We start from the raw sequence: 17,152 nt of genomic DNA, 5'->3' as shown, positions 1-17,152 counted from the left end.
AATTTGGCTATAATTCAACTAATATATTTTTATATCAATTTAAAGATAAAAAAATTCTTTATAAGACCATCATAAAATTTCTATAATTTGGGTAACGTATTCCTTTAAATTTTAAAAAAAGGTACAAATATAGCAATTAATGATAAATGTGACTATATGAACAATGTTATTCTAAAGATTTAATACACTGAAATTGCAATATTCAATATTTTAATATAACTTTTAATACCGATACCTCTGATATTTAGGACAAAATTTATATCATACTATAGAGGAATTTTTCCTCCATAAAGCCATTGTAATTTTGTCATATAAGTTAAATCAATCCTGGTTAAATCTTTAACTCAAAACCATATATCTTAAAGTTAATCATAAGTAGCATCATTAAATTTCCATTGTTTTATTTCCATTGAAAATTTTGTATGTTATTTTGATGATATTTTGCAGGTTGCTGGCGTATCCACTCGAATCACTCGAATGCGATATCTTTGAAATCCTCTCTTAAAGGGCTTTCGAAAGATATACAATTTTGTTGCTTAACAAGTAAATCATAGGTTCGAAAATCTGAGCCGACACTTTTTAAAAACACCAACATTTATTTTCACGCCATTTCTAATTCTACAAAATCTTAAATGCAACTAACTATCAAACAGAAAAGCAGACGTAGACGTAATGATGCATCTGGGCACGTGATCCTCATGACAGACGAATTCTTTAGGGTTGCCACAGAAAGGCAGTGTGTCGCCACAATTCTCCTACCTTTTGAGTGGATGGCTACACACTCAAAACATAAAACTTACATGAATATAAATGATGGTTATATAACAAAGAAAATTACTTAATACTTAAATCATATTACTTGAAAACAAAATTAATACTGAGGAATAATACGACAATAATAGCACAACAAAATAAATCATAATAACTAAAGATATGAATTACATTATTCGTGATTTTACAACTCTACCACTACTGGTGGTGAAAGGAACTTGCTCATTTTTAGTATTATCTATTATATTATCCAGTTCCAATCTAAACAATCTCTGTATTGGTCTCAAGAACTCTGAATTATTGCTTTTTACAAGAGCAACTCTTATGTTGCCATCTCGACCAGGGATCACCCGAATAACGCGTGCTAAATTCCAATATGCACGGTTTTTATTTTGATCCTTTTATTTTTATTTTCTCCTACAGAGAGAGGTTTATTTTTGTAATTTCTGGTAGACTGCTGTCTTAACTGCCCTAGATACTCAGAGCGAAATCTCACTCTTAACAATTCTCTCATTCTCTGGAGATACTTCGCTCTTCTACTCAATTTTTCTTTGTCCACATTGTCAATATCAGGTACACCCGACTGTGGAGTTTCATGCAGAAATTTTTCTGGAGTTAAAGGCAAGGGATCTTCAATATCGTCAGACACGTACGTGGTCTTGAGTTGACAAGTCTTTCACAATCGCACAAGACGGTGAGTAACTCTTCATAACCAAGAGAAGCGCGACCTAAAATTTTTCTTAATATTTGTTTTACAATTTGTATTAAACGCTCCCACCATCCACCCTACCAAGCGGCGGATGGAGGATTAAATTTCCATTGTATTCTCTTTTCAGCAGCCTTAAGAGCAGAGGCTGTCCCAGTCAATGGTTTGCAGAACTCTGTGCACCCACAAAATTTGTCCCATTATCGGAATATATGGTGGTAGGGCGTCCACGACGTGCGATAAAACGCCTTAAAGCTTGAAAAAATGATTCAGTTGTTAATGAGGTAACCAGTTCCATATGGATAGCACGATAAACCGCACAGGTGAAGAGCACAATATACGATTTTCGCCCATCCTTTAAATGCAAGGGTCCTGCAAGATCACACCCTACGATTTCAAAAATGGGCTGAATCACGAACCCTATCATTTGGTAAAACGCCTGGGACTGTCTCTACTCTTTTAGCCTTAAATCTCTGATATGTTACACATTTTCTTATACAGTTCCTTATAGTTTTACGTGATTTTAAGATCCAGTATCTTTCTCTTAAATGCGACATCAATAATGTAATACCTGCATGCAACAAATTTTTGTGTGCACTTAATATTAATAATTTGACTACTGGATGTTCAGAAGGTAATATGATGGGGAACTTAAAGCTGTTAGAGTCGTCACGATAAGCAACATTAGACTTAGCTCTTATTAGACCCTGACTATCGACAAATGGTCTGAGTCGTCTTAGCTTATCATCTGTTTCACCATTAAACGACTCTTTTTGTATTAATAGCATTAAAGCTATTTCTCCCCTTTCTATTTCAGATACAGTCAAATCCTTAGAATGGTTGTTATTATTATTCTTACGTACATTATTATAAAATCTGAATATCCATGATAACATTCTTACAATTTTCTTAAATGATTAGAAATACTTATAGTACCATCCAATACAATTATCACTCTTTGCCAACGTAACAATAACTGTCTTACGTATTTCTGAATTAACCAAATCCTCATCTGGTTCATCGTTAGATTTAGGCCAATTTGCATCATCTTCCCGTAACCAATCAGGTCCCTCTCACCATTTTCGTTCTATTAATTTATCTGCATAACAACCTCTAGAAAGTAGGTCAGCAGGATTGAGACTACCAGGGACATGTTGCCATACAGTGGGGGAGGTCAAAGACCTGATTTCCTGTACACGATTAAAAACGAATGCTCCCCAACGTTGATTTCGCCGTATCCAACTTAAAGCCGTCGAGGAGTCAGTCCAAAAATGAATACGAACTTCATGTAGGCCAATATCATTAATAACTGAAGACAATAACCTAGAACCAATATTACAAGCAAGAAGTTCTAATCGAGGAATCGTAATAGGTTTCAAAGGCGCTACTCTCGATCTTGCGTGTACCAAACTAACCTTCCCCTTTTTGCCACTCTGTACTCTTAAAAAGACGCATGCACCATACACCCTTTTACTACTGTCACAAAAGAGATGTATACTCACAGCTTCATTAATAGATCTGAGACCTATCCATCTAGGTATTTGGATACTGGATAGCAAGTACAACTTTTTAAACCAAAACTTAAACTTTTTGGTTAATTCATCGGGAAGAATAACGTCCCATTTAAGCCTTAAATTCCAAGTTTCCTGTAAAATTAGTTTTGGAATCAACATTACAGGAGCCGTATGCCCTATAACGTCAAACACCTGATGAACTACTGTTAAAACTAGTCTTTTAGTAACTGGGTCGTCCAATTTTATATGTTGACTTATTTTGCAGGATAAGGTATCTGTAACTGTATGCCATACAAGGCCCAAAACAGACACATCTCCTTCCGTGGAGGAATCTTCCTCTGGCACAACACTTCTTATATTGGATTTCCAGAATCTTAAATTAAAATGACCCGAAGCCATAATTATTTGTGATTCATTTACAAACTTTCTCATTTCTATTTCTGAATCCATACTAGCCACACAGTTATCTACGTAAAAGGATGTTTTCAAAATCTCCGCTGTATGACTTTAAGCTTTCGGGAACTACACTCAAATGATATTGTATTGTAGCGGCCAATAAATACGGACTACACGTAATACCAAAAACTACCCTTCTATACCGATACAGTTCAACTTGCTCTTGATTATCCCTACTAAACCACATAAATCTCAAAAAATCTCGATCTTTTTCCCTTATAGATATTTGCAAGAACGCGTTTTCTATATCTGAAGTGACACCAAAGTAATTCTTGCGAAACCGATTAAGAATCGAAGGTATAATTTCAATTAAATTTGGTCCAGTAGATAAACAATCGTTCAATGATGGGTAACCAGGCGAATGAGAACTTGCATTAAACACCGCTCTTATACTCGTGCTACTATTTTCTTTAACAACTGCTCTATAAGGTAAATAATGTACACCCTAATATTTATTCTTATCCGGTACTTTTTCAATTATCCCGAGTGCTAACCAGTTCTGGAAAACGTCTCCGTAAGCGTCAAAATTTCCCGTAGTCATTAATTTTCTTTTAGTACTTACAAGACATTTTTCTGCTATCACTTTGTTTTCGGGTAAAAGCGAGCTATCCGACACCCAGGGTAATGCTGCTTCGTACCTTCCCTCTGAATTTACCGTAAGAGTCTCTTCAAAATATTTTTGCGTATCCTCCTGTAACTGAGTTTTAGTTTTACTTACGGAAGCTTCACTAATACCCAAAACATCTAACTTCCAGAGAATCACTTATACATTGACCCTTCACTAACAGAGAAGAAATTAGGAGGGATGCAGTATTTTTTGTAGTTGGCTCAGTGCCAGTAAATTTACCCATAACAGTCCAGCCTAACTGCGTATGCACAGCGCTGACGCCGCACGTAAGGGGAACAATTTTCCCAGTTAGCAACTTACCAGCAAAATCCGCACCAATTAGTAATTTTATCTCTTTATCTACTTTACATGGACCATTTTCTAAATCACTTAATTTGATACCATGTGACTTAAGTTCGCGTAACCACGAACCAGACGGGAGTTGTTTAATTTCAGAACAAATTTTGTTTTGACCAAGTACCTCTAATTTACACTTATATTTACTATATATATTGCTTACTTCAATAACATAGTTTTTATATACATTTTCTAAGTCTCAACTACACCAAAAAGAAATTGCTTAATTTTTGATTCACCAATACACTTACAATTTAACCTTTGAGCAACATCATTACATAAATATGATTTCATAGAACCACTATCATAAATTGCTCGTACAAACATTTCTTTAGAACCATTCTGAATTTTTACAATTAAAGTTTGAAGATATACATCTGATACCTTAACATAGTTATTAAGAATGCCTGTTTTGTTTTCGTCATTCCCTAACTTTGTGACCCTTTTTGTTTTATTAGAAGGTAAATCAGGGCACATAATCACAAAATGTCAATTTTTACATAAGGTACACCTATGTTTAGCTGTGCACTGATTTGCTCTATGGTTTTTCTTAAGGCACACAAAACAAACATTCTTTTTCTTAATAATATCTTTCTTACATTCTAAACTCATTAAAGATGCATCTTTACAACTTTCAGACAAATAGTATTTTTCACAAAAAATACAAGTATCAGACTTTTTATACTTTTGAAATTATCATTTCACTTACTACTATTACTATTATTTGCATTAATTAGTTCACATGCAGTTGGAACAACAGATTTTGTGTCAAAAAACTTATTTTTCTTATTACTTACTTTATCAGAACCCAAAACATCACGTGTAAGTTTAACTCTAAATTCAGTTTCTACTTCCCTTTTTAGAAAATCAATTAATGACTCTAAATCACTCTTACCTGCTGTTTCAGGTGACATACCTCGTTGTCTTTCCCAAATTTGTATTAAATTAGCAGGAAGTGCTGATTCCACTAAAGGAAATAACACAACTGCAAATTTATCTTTAGTTAAACCAAATGATTCCAATGCGCGTAGTTGAGTTTGCAACTTGTCATAAAGAGTTAATAAGTCTATCTTTTGTTTATCATTGATTACCAGTTTTAATAGCTCTCTAACATAAATTTGAATTAAAACATTTTCATTTCCAAATCGTTCTTTGAGTTACTCCACGGCTTTTTCGTAATTTTCTTCCGTAGCAGGAAAACTCTTCACTATTGCTCTTGGCGCAGTCTCAGGTTTCGTAGATTGTAGTAGATAATGAAACTTGTCTCTCTTGTCGATGCGAGTATCTTCATGTATTTTACTAAACCTCGTCCAAAACGTTCACCACTTTCGGGAGTCTCCATCGAACTTCACTAGTTCGATCTCTGGCAGTTTCTGTTTTGCGGCAGTAACTATTCCTGATGATGAACCGCTATTCATTGAACCAGTAGAAGGCTGTGAACACTTATCCTTTTCCCCGTTGGCTTTTACTTTCAACGTAGATAATTTATCGTAATATTCTTGAGCTGCACTAAATTCTCTTTCGTATTCTTCTGCAGTACAGCCTTTTTTCTGTAGAAGTTCCAAAAAAGAGTTATCCGTATTTCGTAAAGTTTTATACTTCTCTGAAATTTGATCTAAATAAATTTCTAAATCGTCCAAATCCGGAGAATCTGATCGTATCGGTTCATCTAACTTATTAGCTGTTTTCGTAAATACACTCCTAATTGCTTTCCGCTTCTGTTTTAGTGTTTCTAAATCACCGATGTTTGGACCTAGGAACTTCTCTTATTTTCGTAAATTATCAAGTGTCGAAATCGATAATGTCACCCTGTGACATTCATCCTGGCTGGCTCGCCAAATTTGTTGCTTAACAAGTAAATCATAGGTTCGAAAATCTGAGCCGACACTTTTTAAAAACACCAACATTTATTTTCACGCCATTTCTAATTCTACAAAATCCTTAAATGCAACTAACTATCAAACAGAAAAGCAGACGTAGACGTAATGATGCATCTGGGCACGTGATCCTCATGACAGAAGAATTCTTTAGGGTTGCCACAGAAAGGCAGTGTGTCGCCACAATTTAATATCCAATAGACATTAATTCCTCTAATCAGATCAGCACTTTCAAGAACTCAAAATGTAGCGTCATTCACTTTTAAGGGCTAGGAAATACTTGCCCAATCTTGTACAGGGATAGGGACGGGGAAAAGTGGACGGAGCACCAGAACTTAGTCAGTGACTTTTACAGGTGTTGCTCCGCCGCACTACTGTACCCTTTTTAGTTGGCCCGCATCGGATGCTAGCCTACCAAGACATTTACATAGTAATTTTACATTAATATTAGACTTACGTATTGAATATACAATTACAAAGACATAGTATGCAATTATTGCAAAGAAATTAACCTATTAACAAGTACAAAAGACATTACAAGTAACTTAAAAAAATTTGCATCCTTTTGTTGATCGTAAAGAAACGATTCGTGTTAGTAGCCTTCTTAGAAAGGCGTCTTTACCAATTTCTTAGAAGTATACTGCGATCATGCCAAGACATTCTAAGCTAAGTGAGATTTATTTTTATAGTGTATATATACGGTTATTGAAATTTGGATGTATTACATTTAAAACTTTGGCTATTAAGCGGCAGATATTTGGTTTGAGAAACAGTACACCTATGTGTGACTTGCTTTAAATGCAAACCGATTTTATCTTCACAAATTGTGTGTAATTTATCGTATGAAAGAATTAATACATCACCTCCACTTAGTATCTCAGGTTTAAATCTACACGGTCCATTTTACGAGCTTACAAGAATTAAAAAAAGGTGTGCTAATAAAATGTACCTTTTGTGTATATATGCTTCGTAACACGAGCTATCCACCTTGAACCTTTATCGGGTTTGACTTCTAATGCTTTAATTGTCACTGTTAAGAATTTCATGAATAGATATACAAATGTACGAAAATATTCACTGATAATGGCCGCAATTTTGTGAGAGATAATTTCTTATTGAAGAAATTTTACAATGTTAATTTTCCTGACAGTAAAGTGACTACATTTACAAAAGAAAAGACATATCTCCCATCCAAAGGAATAGCATGGAAGGTCATCTAAAGTCTCCTCATTCGGAGGGATATGGGAGGCTGTTGTAAAATATGCAAAGCACCCCCTAAGAGAACGATAGGAAAATTACATTTTGCGTACGAGGAGTCGGAAACAGTACTTGTGCAAGTGGAGAGAACGCTAAATTCGAGACCTCTTGTACTGATTTCCAATGATTCTGACGATTTTGAAGTTTTGACCTCAGGCCATTTTTTAATAGGTAGATCGATAAACGCAATTACGGAGCCAGTGATACTACACGTAAATGAGAATTGCTTACATGAATCGCTGTCAGAGAACAACAAAGCTTGTTTAGATTATTTGGAATAAATGATCGACTGATTATTAAGGAACTCTACGGCAGAGAATCAAGTAGATGGTAAAAGAAAACAATATTTCTCTTGGTATCGTAGTACTTGTCAAGAAGGACTACCTGTCAATTTGTAAATGGATTTTAGGGCGTATTGTTATCATGATTCCGATAAAAATGTAAGAACTGTTAAAAATCAAAAAATTATGGGAATATAAAAGGGTAAAGACAAAGATCGCAATGCTTCCCATAGCAACTGAACTTCTATTTTTGCTCCTGTTAAAAAACGTACTTGTTTCCAGTATGGTAATGGCATAGTAATTCATGTTGTTTGTAAGTATTTTGTAATTAAGCAAATGAATTTTGCTTTAAGAATTAATGCGTTTTGTATAGTTTTTTGAAATTTGTAATTTTAGTCCGAAGAAGTGTTAAAATTCCTCTGAAATGAGATGGCGCAGCTACCACTACATAAATATAAAAATGAAAAAAAAAAAAAAAAAAGAAAAGTTTACTTTGTTTCTTATCGCTAAGCTGTGTGTGTGTGACGAACGTCAAAAACTATCGTTCCACAAATATAAAAAAAATATTCTACTTAATTAATGAGATTTACAATCCATTGTTTAATAATTAGGTAGACCAATATATGTATACACAGAAAGTAAAAAATTTAGAACCAGTGTTACACAATGGCAAAAAAGAAGTGAAATGTTCCAATAAATTCCAAAATACCCAATAAATATGAAAAATAAGAGTGTGAAACTAAAACTTAAAAATTAAAAAACCAGAGGAAAAAACAGGGAAAAAATACCAAAACCAGAAAAAATTGTAATAATTTATGTTTAAGTCATTTAAAATAATGAGTAATTTTCTTTAAGGTATGTTTAGCATTACAACGTTTATAAATAGCTATTTCGATTGCAATACTACTTGCAAAAGATCTGCACGAAAGCCATTATGTGGAATGAGTTGACAACTTATTATTATTTTTGAACGTAATAAAATGATTTCTTGCATTTTCCATAATAACGTATGCTTTTACTTCTAAAATCGTAATGGCGAAAAATTATTAATTTCCATACCTAGAAATGTCTTGTCACAGCTTTAGTGTTATTTTTCTCACAATTTCGGTGCAGTATAGAAGTCCTTGCTAAATGAAATTCAGGTAAACAAAATTTGATTCCATATTAATTATCCCGAAATAAATATGTCATCGTATACAGACCATCAAATACTTAGGTCCAAGAAACAACTGTATATTTGTGGCCAGGATTTCCAGTTGCTATAGGAACCATGGATTTCCCAGTTGTTAGCTGGAAGAGCCAACCAGTTACATCACGAGCACAGTTGAATGCGGTAATTACTCAGATTCTTCTTTTACTTAAAGGGCGACTGGTGAAACGGCATGAGACCCAACAGATCAAATACAAATGGTGACGAATTATTATTCATCATATTTCAGTTCGGATGCTATTATTTAGTCCACTACATTTTAGTTCGGTTGTAGAATCATTAGCTTATTTCGAAGAGACGTGACAAATGTGCAGTGCCCTCGCCGAAACTCGGAACTGGATCTCTCGAACGTCGAGTGTGCTACCGTTACATCACACAGGCATGCTGGAAGAAGGGACGGTAGACATTTCGAATGAGGAACCAGGACAAATCATATATTATTTCCTAGATTTGGACCCTTGGAATTGCTAGCTGGATGTGTTAATCATTTCCTAACCGATAATTGCTAATTTCATTTTTCTATCGTTTTCATTAAACTTGCTGGCTTTTCAGCCAAACATTTCCCACTTTTTACAGAGTTAATGATAAAGATATAAAATAATCAAATGAGTTTCCATATGTCATGTTTGCAACATATGTCATTCTTCTCAAAATATAACATTAAATTTCACAAATGATTTCACACAGATATAGCATTAAATTTCACGCACTGATATTAGTAAATATCATACTCACGAACGTTGATGGAGGTTTCTCGACTTCCAGCTTTACAACTGAATATATCCGCCACATTACCGAATATGTCAAACAATGACACACTTTTACATGGCATGAGCTTGCTGTATTTTTTTCTGCGAAATGCATATTTTAAGAATATCAAAATTCCGCAGAATAGTACAGCGAGCAAAAGCGTAATGAAAATGCTGAAAAAGTCTGCTGATTTCACATTTAAGAGTGTAGATGCAATGCTTGTTGCCATGCCGGACACGCTCGCTGACACAGTGAAGAACATTGTTTACAACTTTCACGGGAAGGGACTATCATTCGGTGAATTGATTAGGGCGATGCAATTGGCCTTCAATTTTTTTTTTAAGTTGACGTTATCTTCCTGTTAAGAACTTGTCTGCTTTGCATAACTGCTTTGCATGACCTTCAGATATGAATTTTGAAACTTTAAATAGTAATATTCCATTTCAATTCGTTTAGAGTTATTTAGTTGGCTTATTTAAAGATGGTTATTCTTATTTCTGGACTTCTTATTTCTTATTTCTGGACTTCTTATTTCTGGACAACTAAAATTACACATCATAATGTAATAAAACTGTGATATTAAGTAAAACATTCTTTTCACAAATTTATAGCATAGTTGAAAATAAAACGGAGAGGATTTTAATCGACTTAATTCAACCAATACTTCGATTTTGACCAAATTCTAGGGGCGGAATTAATTAAAATATCTGATGTTACACCACATGACATCCTTGTACGAAGTATTAAATTATACTCAGTTTTTCTTGCACTTCATTTAAACTTATTGGATTGAATTAAAATCGACTTCGTCGATAGCGCAAGAACCACATTAGAATAAATATATCTAATCGTTGTTATTGAAATACTGTAATAAATCTAAAACGATGTATAAAAGAAATTAAGCAAACAACAACAACAATAAAAAATAAAAAAAAAAAGATACAGTTTTCACAAATCAGTATTTCTCACACTTAGCGTCAAGGCAAAAATGCATAAAAACTCAAAATATCTTTATTAAAAATCTTAAATCTTAAACACTTATTTTCTCGAAAAAATTCAAAAATGCATTAAGCGTGATTTAATTCACAATAATAAAAGAAGGCGTTATCTTTGTTGTTGCGAAGCTTACTTTCTCTAGATTGGCAATAAATCAACTATTCTGGTAAGTTAAAAACATGACGACCATGTGCAAAAATAATTAGGCTTAGCGGCAATTAAACAACTTTTAAATTGTTGATAATTCTACAAATATTGCATGAAGAATTACTAAAGGCATAAAACCTTAACTGGAAGATCAGAACAACAAAATTTAATCATTTTTAAAGGAAAAAATGCAAAATTTACAAACAAATAAGAATAAAGAAACTGAGGTCACTCAGCCTAGTACCAGAGTGGATATATATATATATAGCATATATTTATGTACTTTTGGTACGGCCGATTGCAACCAAAATAAGAGGTGCGCATCTACATGTTATAACAGTCCTATATACAAAATTTCAACGTTCTGAGGCTAGTCGTTTTTGAGTTATGCGAGATATGCTTACGTACGCACGGATGCCATGAAAAATTTTATTCAGAATTTATTTTAAATCAGTTTTATAATTTTTCGGCGGGGGTAGATTCCTTTATTCTGTCCTTACGTACAGATGCCACTCAAAAACATCGTGAATTGCATTAGATAGCGGTCACAATGCATATTTTCGTTGAAATATTATACCTGAAATTTTTCACGATTATAATACTTTGTTTTTACTTCGTACAAAGAAGTAAAATTGATGAAATATAATGAGTATGTTCAGTAAATATAAAGGAGACCAGAATACTCAAACTACACATTGCAAGAAAATTAGCAACTTAATAATTTATGATGTTAAAGAAAGGCTTTCTGTGGTCATGATCATTTGTAAGTTAGAACTTACGAAGTTCAGTGTGTTATTAGTACCTGTTTTATAGGCATGAAAACTTTTGCTGAGATCAAAATTTCAATTCAGTGAGTGACTGGTTCCGGTGTTAACCAGAGCGCACTAGAGCTTTCAATCAAGCTCCATTTTATACCCGAAGTGCAATATTAATAGAAAATATTGTTAATAGAATAGATGAATGCAATATATTATTTAGTAGTAAAATTAATATTGTTGCTAGAAACAGACTGAACGACTGGAATTTTCATGAGAAAGGAGAATGCTGGGAAAATTCAGCAAGCGAGGAAGAAAATTCTCTTTATCAAAATGCAGGCCCAAAAAGAAAATTTTATGGGCCATGTCATTTGGTCAAAATATATGTAGAGACATTAAGATATTTTGGAAGCAAGAAATGTGAAAAATTAGCAACGCCTTTGCCGGGAATCGAACCACAGACCTCTGCAATACGCGCCCACTACAAGGAATGAAAAAAAAGGCGGGATGATACCTTATATGTATTTAAATGGATTAGCTGCTAAAAAAATGCACATCTCAGTACGAAGCGTAATATCAGGCACCCACAATAGTACGTATACAGTATTCTAGGCGACTCTCAACAAATGAGTGAGAAGTATGTGTCCGGCTAAGGGAAAAAATAGAAGAAAGAGAGATATAAAGAAAACATACCTTTTCTCCTTTGTATTGTATCTTATTATTATGAAATTGCTTACCTTCATTTCTTTAATTATTTCTTTTAAAGTTTTTGACTTCGTATTAATTTATTATTTATTCATGCCTTTTCATTTAATTTTCATGCTATCTTAATTCATTATTTACGTAATTAAATTTATTAATATTTTCACCCCTTTATATTTTTTTAATTTTTCATTATTTATTTGTTTTACCTGTTATTTTATTTATTTAGTTATTATTCCCGTTTCTGTCCGAATTCTATAGTATACCAGCTCTTTTAATTTTAGAATTGAAGTCTCAGCTGTAGTATTAGAAAACGTTTAAAGCTTCTGACATAAGAACGACAAAGAATATATATTACTAAAATCAGCACATTAAAATCTCTAAAGAACTGTATAAAGATGCTATAATAAAAGCAGTAACACATGAAATCGATAGATAATTTACATATATGCCTTTATAAAACAAGAGCTACTTAATCAGTCTGCTAGTTACATAAAATAGATGAAATTACATAAAATTTATAATTTAATTAAAAATAAAATATAAAAGCACAATTTAAAGTGAATATTTCTTATTATTTATTCACAAATTGCAATTAAAATGTCATACGAATATCATACGAAGGAAATAGCAATTTCTTAATTTATTTCGATCAAAAAGCATAGTCCCAGGTCACAAAAAAGCCAATATACAAAAGAAAGAAATTTTTGTTTTCCCCAACAGAATGTGTAGCGAAAAATGTTAAATCAATTATCTGTAGTGTGGAACTGCAATATGTCCAAGAAAATAAGCGAAAAGCTTGAATCTAATGAGTGCGAATCTGCGAACTTTTGTGAATGCGAGAAATTTTCATCCGAAATTCTATTAAATATATCTAACACAAATCCCATGAATTATATGAATTAAATGTTCTCTCTCCCCCCTTTTTTTAGAGTGAAAATAAACTGGAACGTAAATTTATACCATATGTAAATACCATCAGTATTCGTAATATGATGAGTGAAATTTAAAAGAATAAGGCGCTGATTTTGACAATCTCAGTATTAAGTGTTCACTACCAGTGTTCTAAGCACCAGTGTTCAACTTCAATTAAATCAATTAAACATGAAATATGTTTAAAAATTTTAAAAAAGAATAATTAAATCTTAAAATTATTTACAGTTATTTAAAAGTTAGTTTCAATTTTACAACGAATAGAATACTAATTTTCAGGAGTAAAAATTGACACAAAACTCTATCAAACAAAGACTATAAAATAGTCTGATATAATAATTTAAAAATAAAAAAATAGTTTATAATGTAATGGCTTAAGTAGTACATAATGCAATGTAGAAGACAGATAATTAATATAATAGCATAAAATTAGTAAATCTAAATAATGAAACCACAGTTCTCAACATTTTTCTTTCGTTAATTCTTTACTTATTTTACTTTAAACAAAAATCGCTTAATCAAAGTTAGTTAATTTTTATAACATAATTACTAAGAAATGATTTACAAAAAACTATTTTGATGTTGGTTAAAATACTGACAACAAACAGCCGTAAGCTGCGTGGGCAATAAATATTTACTGCGAAATGGATGGCAAATTAAAATAACACATTAGCATCCCTACTTTTTCGTAGATGAGACAGGAGACCATCAGCACAGCCAGCTGAACCATCATTACGACTTTCAGCTTTTGTGCTCTATTGATGGAAACTATCTACCATCCGCTATTAGCGGCATTTATTTGAAATAAAATTTTACGAAGTTATAATGGTTGTGCAAATGTACATATGACATACAGATACAGATTATTCAGGTCTTGTGGTGTTTACATAGATGGCAATGATTACAATAAAGCTCATAACATAAATATTTAGAGAATTGTTACTTAAATTTAAAATTTATGTTTACAGATTTTTATATATTAATTTTGAAGAATAACCAAATTATATAATATAAAATGTCATTATACATTTTAAAGAATTTAGACATATATAATTTAGAAATGATTAAGCCAAATTAAAAAAGAATGAGAAAAACACTAACTATAGAATAAACATTAAATAAATTTAGAAAAATGTAAAATGTAGACCAGATATAAATATTAAAAATATGCTAAAAGTAAATAATAAATGAAATAATAAAAATATTAACAATCTTATATTTAATAATCTTCTAACTAATAATCTTATAGTTAAGGAATAATCTTATAGTTATGAGAAAAGAAGTATTATAATTAATAATAAGAAAAGGAGTATTATAAATTTATTGAAGAAAAGATATTTAAGGTAAGTGCTAAGAGAAGGAGGTGAATAGATAGTAAATTGAAAAGTGAAACACTTGGGAAAGATGATTAATACTGAACCACTGTTTATAAATGTTGAAATATTAGAGCTATAAATCTTGATAACTGAAGTACAGAGTTAACTACTACACTAATACTACAAAATTATAATAATGATAATTAAATGTAAATGATGTAATGATTAATAGAATTGTTATTATCAATATATGAAATATTAAATGTAATAGTAATAAAAATTTCAACAATAATAGTACTAGTATTAAAATGATGATGACATAGTATTAAAATGATGAATAATATTAATGATTAATAGTATTAGATGATGACGTAGATAAGACAGTAATAAAGTTAAAACAGTAAAATTTAAAACAAAATTCAAGTTATAAATCCTTAATCCTTAATCCTGCTGTATTGATGATCAGTGCTGCCACCTAGGAGAAACGCAATTAACTACAAACAAACTTTATGAATATTACTCGTATTTATAGATTATGTTAGAACTTCAGGTGGCAAACTTACCCATATTTCTGTTCCAGTGCAAGGTATTGAAACCATAATTTAATTAATTTTTATCACTTATTTTAAACATTATTAAAAAAAAGAAAGTTTTAAATTCTATTGGTCGAAATTGCCAGAAATAATTTGATTGAGATTTGGAATTGCATAGATAGATATTTTTGTAGGAGACTGACATATAAAGCACTCAGTTTCAGAAAAACTTTATTATTAAGATTTTAGGTTCTTTGAGTGAATTGGGAAAATGTAACAGTAGAATGTAAGTAAATGTACCATGTTGGTATTTCGGTAAAATACAATAAAACCATTCCCTAAAGTATTTCTTCTGGAGGGCCTAATTGTTCATACAACCAAGGCCGGCGTCAAAGCAGGTGCACCAAAATTTAGAATTTAGGGAGACACAGAGACTTAAGAAACTAAATAAGATTGTTCCAAGCAGCAAAAAGCCTCATGCCGAACTTGGATGCACTTTCTATTATTTAGCAGTAGAAACTATTGCATTTCTATTGCAGTATTTATTGCTTATACCTATGACTTTTTAACATGGGTTATACCCTTAGATATACTTCAAAATTCTCTCAGGCTTAGGCCTCATGTTTAATATGCCATAGATATAAGCAATGAATAATGTAGCGCCATTTTTGATAAAGAATTTGTTTCTACAGACCGTTTTTTCCCCTTTTGCGAAACTTTATAATACTGGATACCGTTTCTCTAAGCCTCAAAGAACTTTGAAATATATAGTACACAATCAAGCTTATAACACATGATTAATAAGTCATATGTTTATTAATTTTACAATCCTGGATACAGTTTCTCTAAGCCTCAAAGAACTTTGAAGTATACAGTACACAAACAAGCTTATGACAGATGTTTAATAAGTCATAGGTATAAGAAATTAATAATGTAGCACCATTTTTGATAAAGAATATTTTTCTACAGACCGTTTTTTCCCCTTTTGCGAAATTTTATAACCTTATCATTTCGATTCAGAATAGATGGACGCAAGCAAACACATTTTAATAATTAAAATTTATTTTATTACAGAGCTTCTATCATGACCTTTTAGGAGCCAAAGTTGGAGCATAGATGCCATGAGTTTTAGGAGATTTATAACAAAATTAAATGATAAACACTTAGTGTATATAATAAACGTAATTAAGAATTGCAACTGTTTTTTTAATTGCATTCTAAATAATGAAACAGCAATTTTATATAAATTATAAGATACATTTCTGTTTAAACGTTTTTCATGTTTTCCGTTTATTGCGATTAACATAATGCTGGAATTAATGCAGTTTCAAGTGTAATATAAGATAAAAATGCATTGAAAAGGAACTTAAATCTAAAATATTCGTAACGCGGATGATGATGAAGATTGTGATTTGGAGATAAAATAAAAATTAGCATACATCCAACTAATGGAAAGACGATTATTTTAAACACTGAGCCGTGAGAATTGAATGGAGTCTTTGAGGAAACATTTTCTTTCATCTCTATTAATTTACAGGTAGTATATGCATGTACACTATGTTTCTTTTATGAGAAACATCTCAAAAGAACATAACCATGGAAAGAGATTATTTTGAAGGATAATAAACGGTGTTCCTGATTACATACACCGCCTCTCCTGCAAATAAATTATGAAAATAATAATTCGCCGTATTTATTGATCACACATTGTAATTAAGTTCGGAATAATATGAAAATTTCGACTCACCACATTTCAGTATGCTTCTTAAGATTATGATGAATATATCTGCAATACTGTTTAAATATATAATCCTACATCATGCGTACGTGTAGTTTTATAATTTAATTAATATTAAGAAAATATTGTGCATGAGAGAATAGTTTACTGGATTTTAAAGTAGTTATATCGTTAAGATTTCTCAAAACTATGATTTTTCCATTCTTGCGAGTATGATTTCTCTAAAACAGTTGATCAGCATTTCAA

The 17,152-nt window shown here is 31.7% G+C and overlaps 1 protein-coding gene across 2 annotated transcripts in view; it reads right to left on the bottom strand.

Moving 5' to 3' along the window:
* Positions 1-10,044, bottom strand: part of LOC118191056 (cytochrome P450 4V2-like) — a 54,270-nt gene extending 44,226 nt beyond the window's left edge. For both annotated transcript variants that reach the window (XM_085827312.1, XM_085827318.1), the window contains exon 1: positions 9,772-10,044. In XM_085827312.1, coding sequence (XP_085683438.1) covers positions 9,772-10,015 — 244 coding nt within the window. In that variant the 5' untranslated portion in view covers positions 10,016-10,044. The remainder of the gene's footprint in view (positions 1-9,771) is intronic.
* Positions 10,045-17,152: the final 7,108 nt, after the last annotated feature.

Source organism: Stegodyphus dumicola, chromosome 1 (assembly GCF_044657685.1).
Source record: "Stegodyphus dumicola isolate Sdum_Otavi_A_Nest chromosome 1, ASM4465768v1".
NCBI lineage: Eukaryota > Metazoa > Arthropoda > Arachnida > Araneae > Eresidae > Stegodyphus > Stegodyphus dumicola.
The sequence above is the reverse complement of the archived record's forward strand: the minus strand, read 5'-3'. Positions and strand labels throughout refer to the sequence as shown.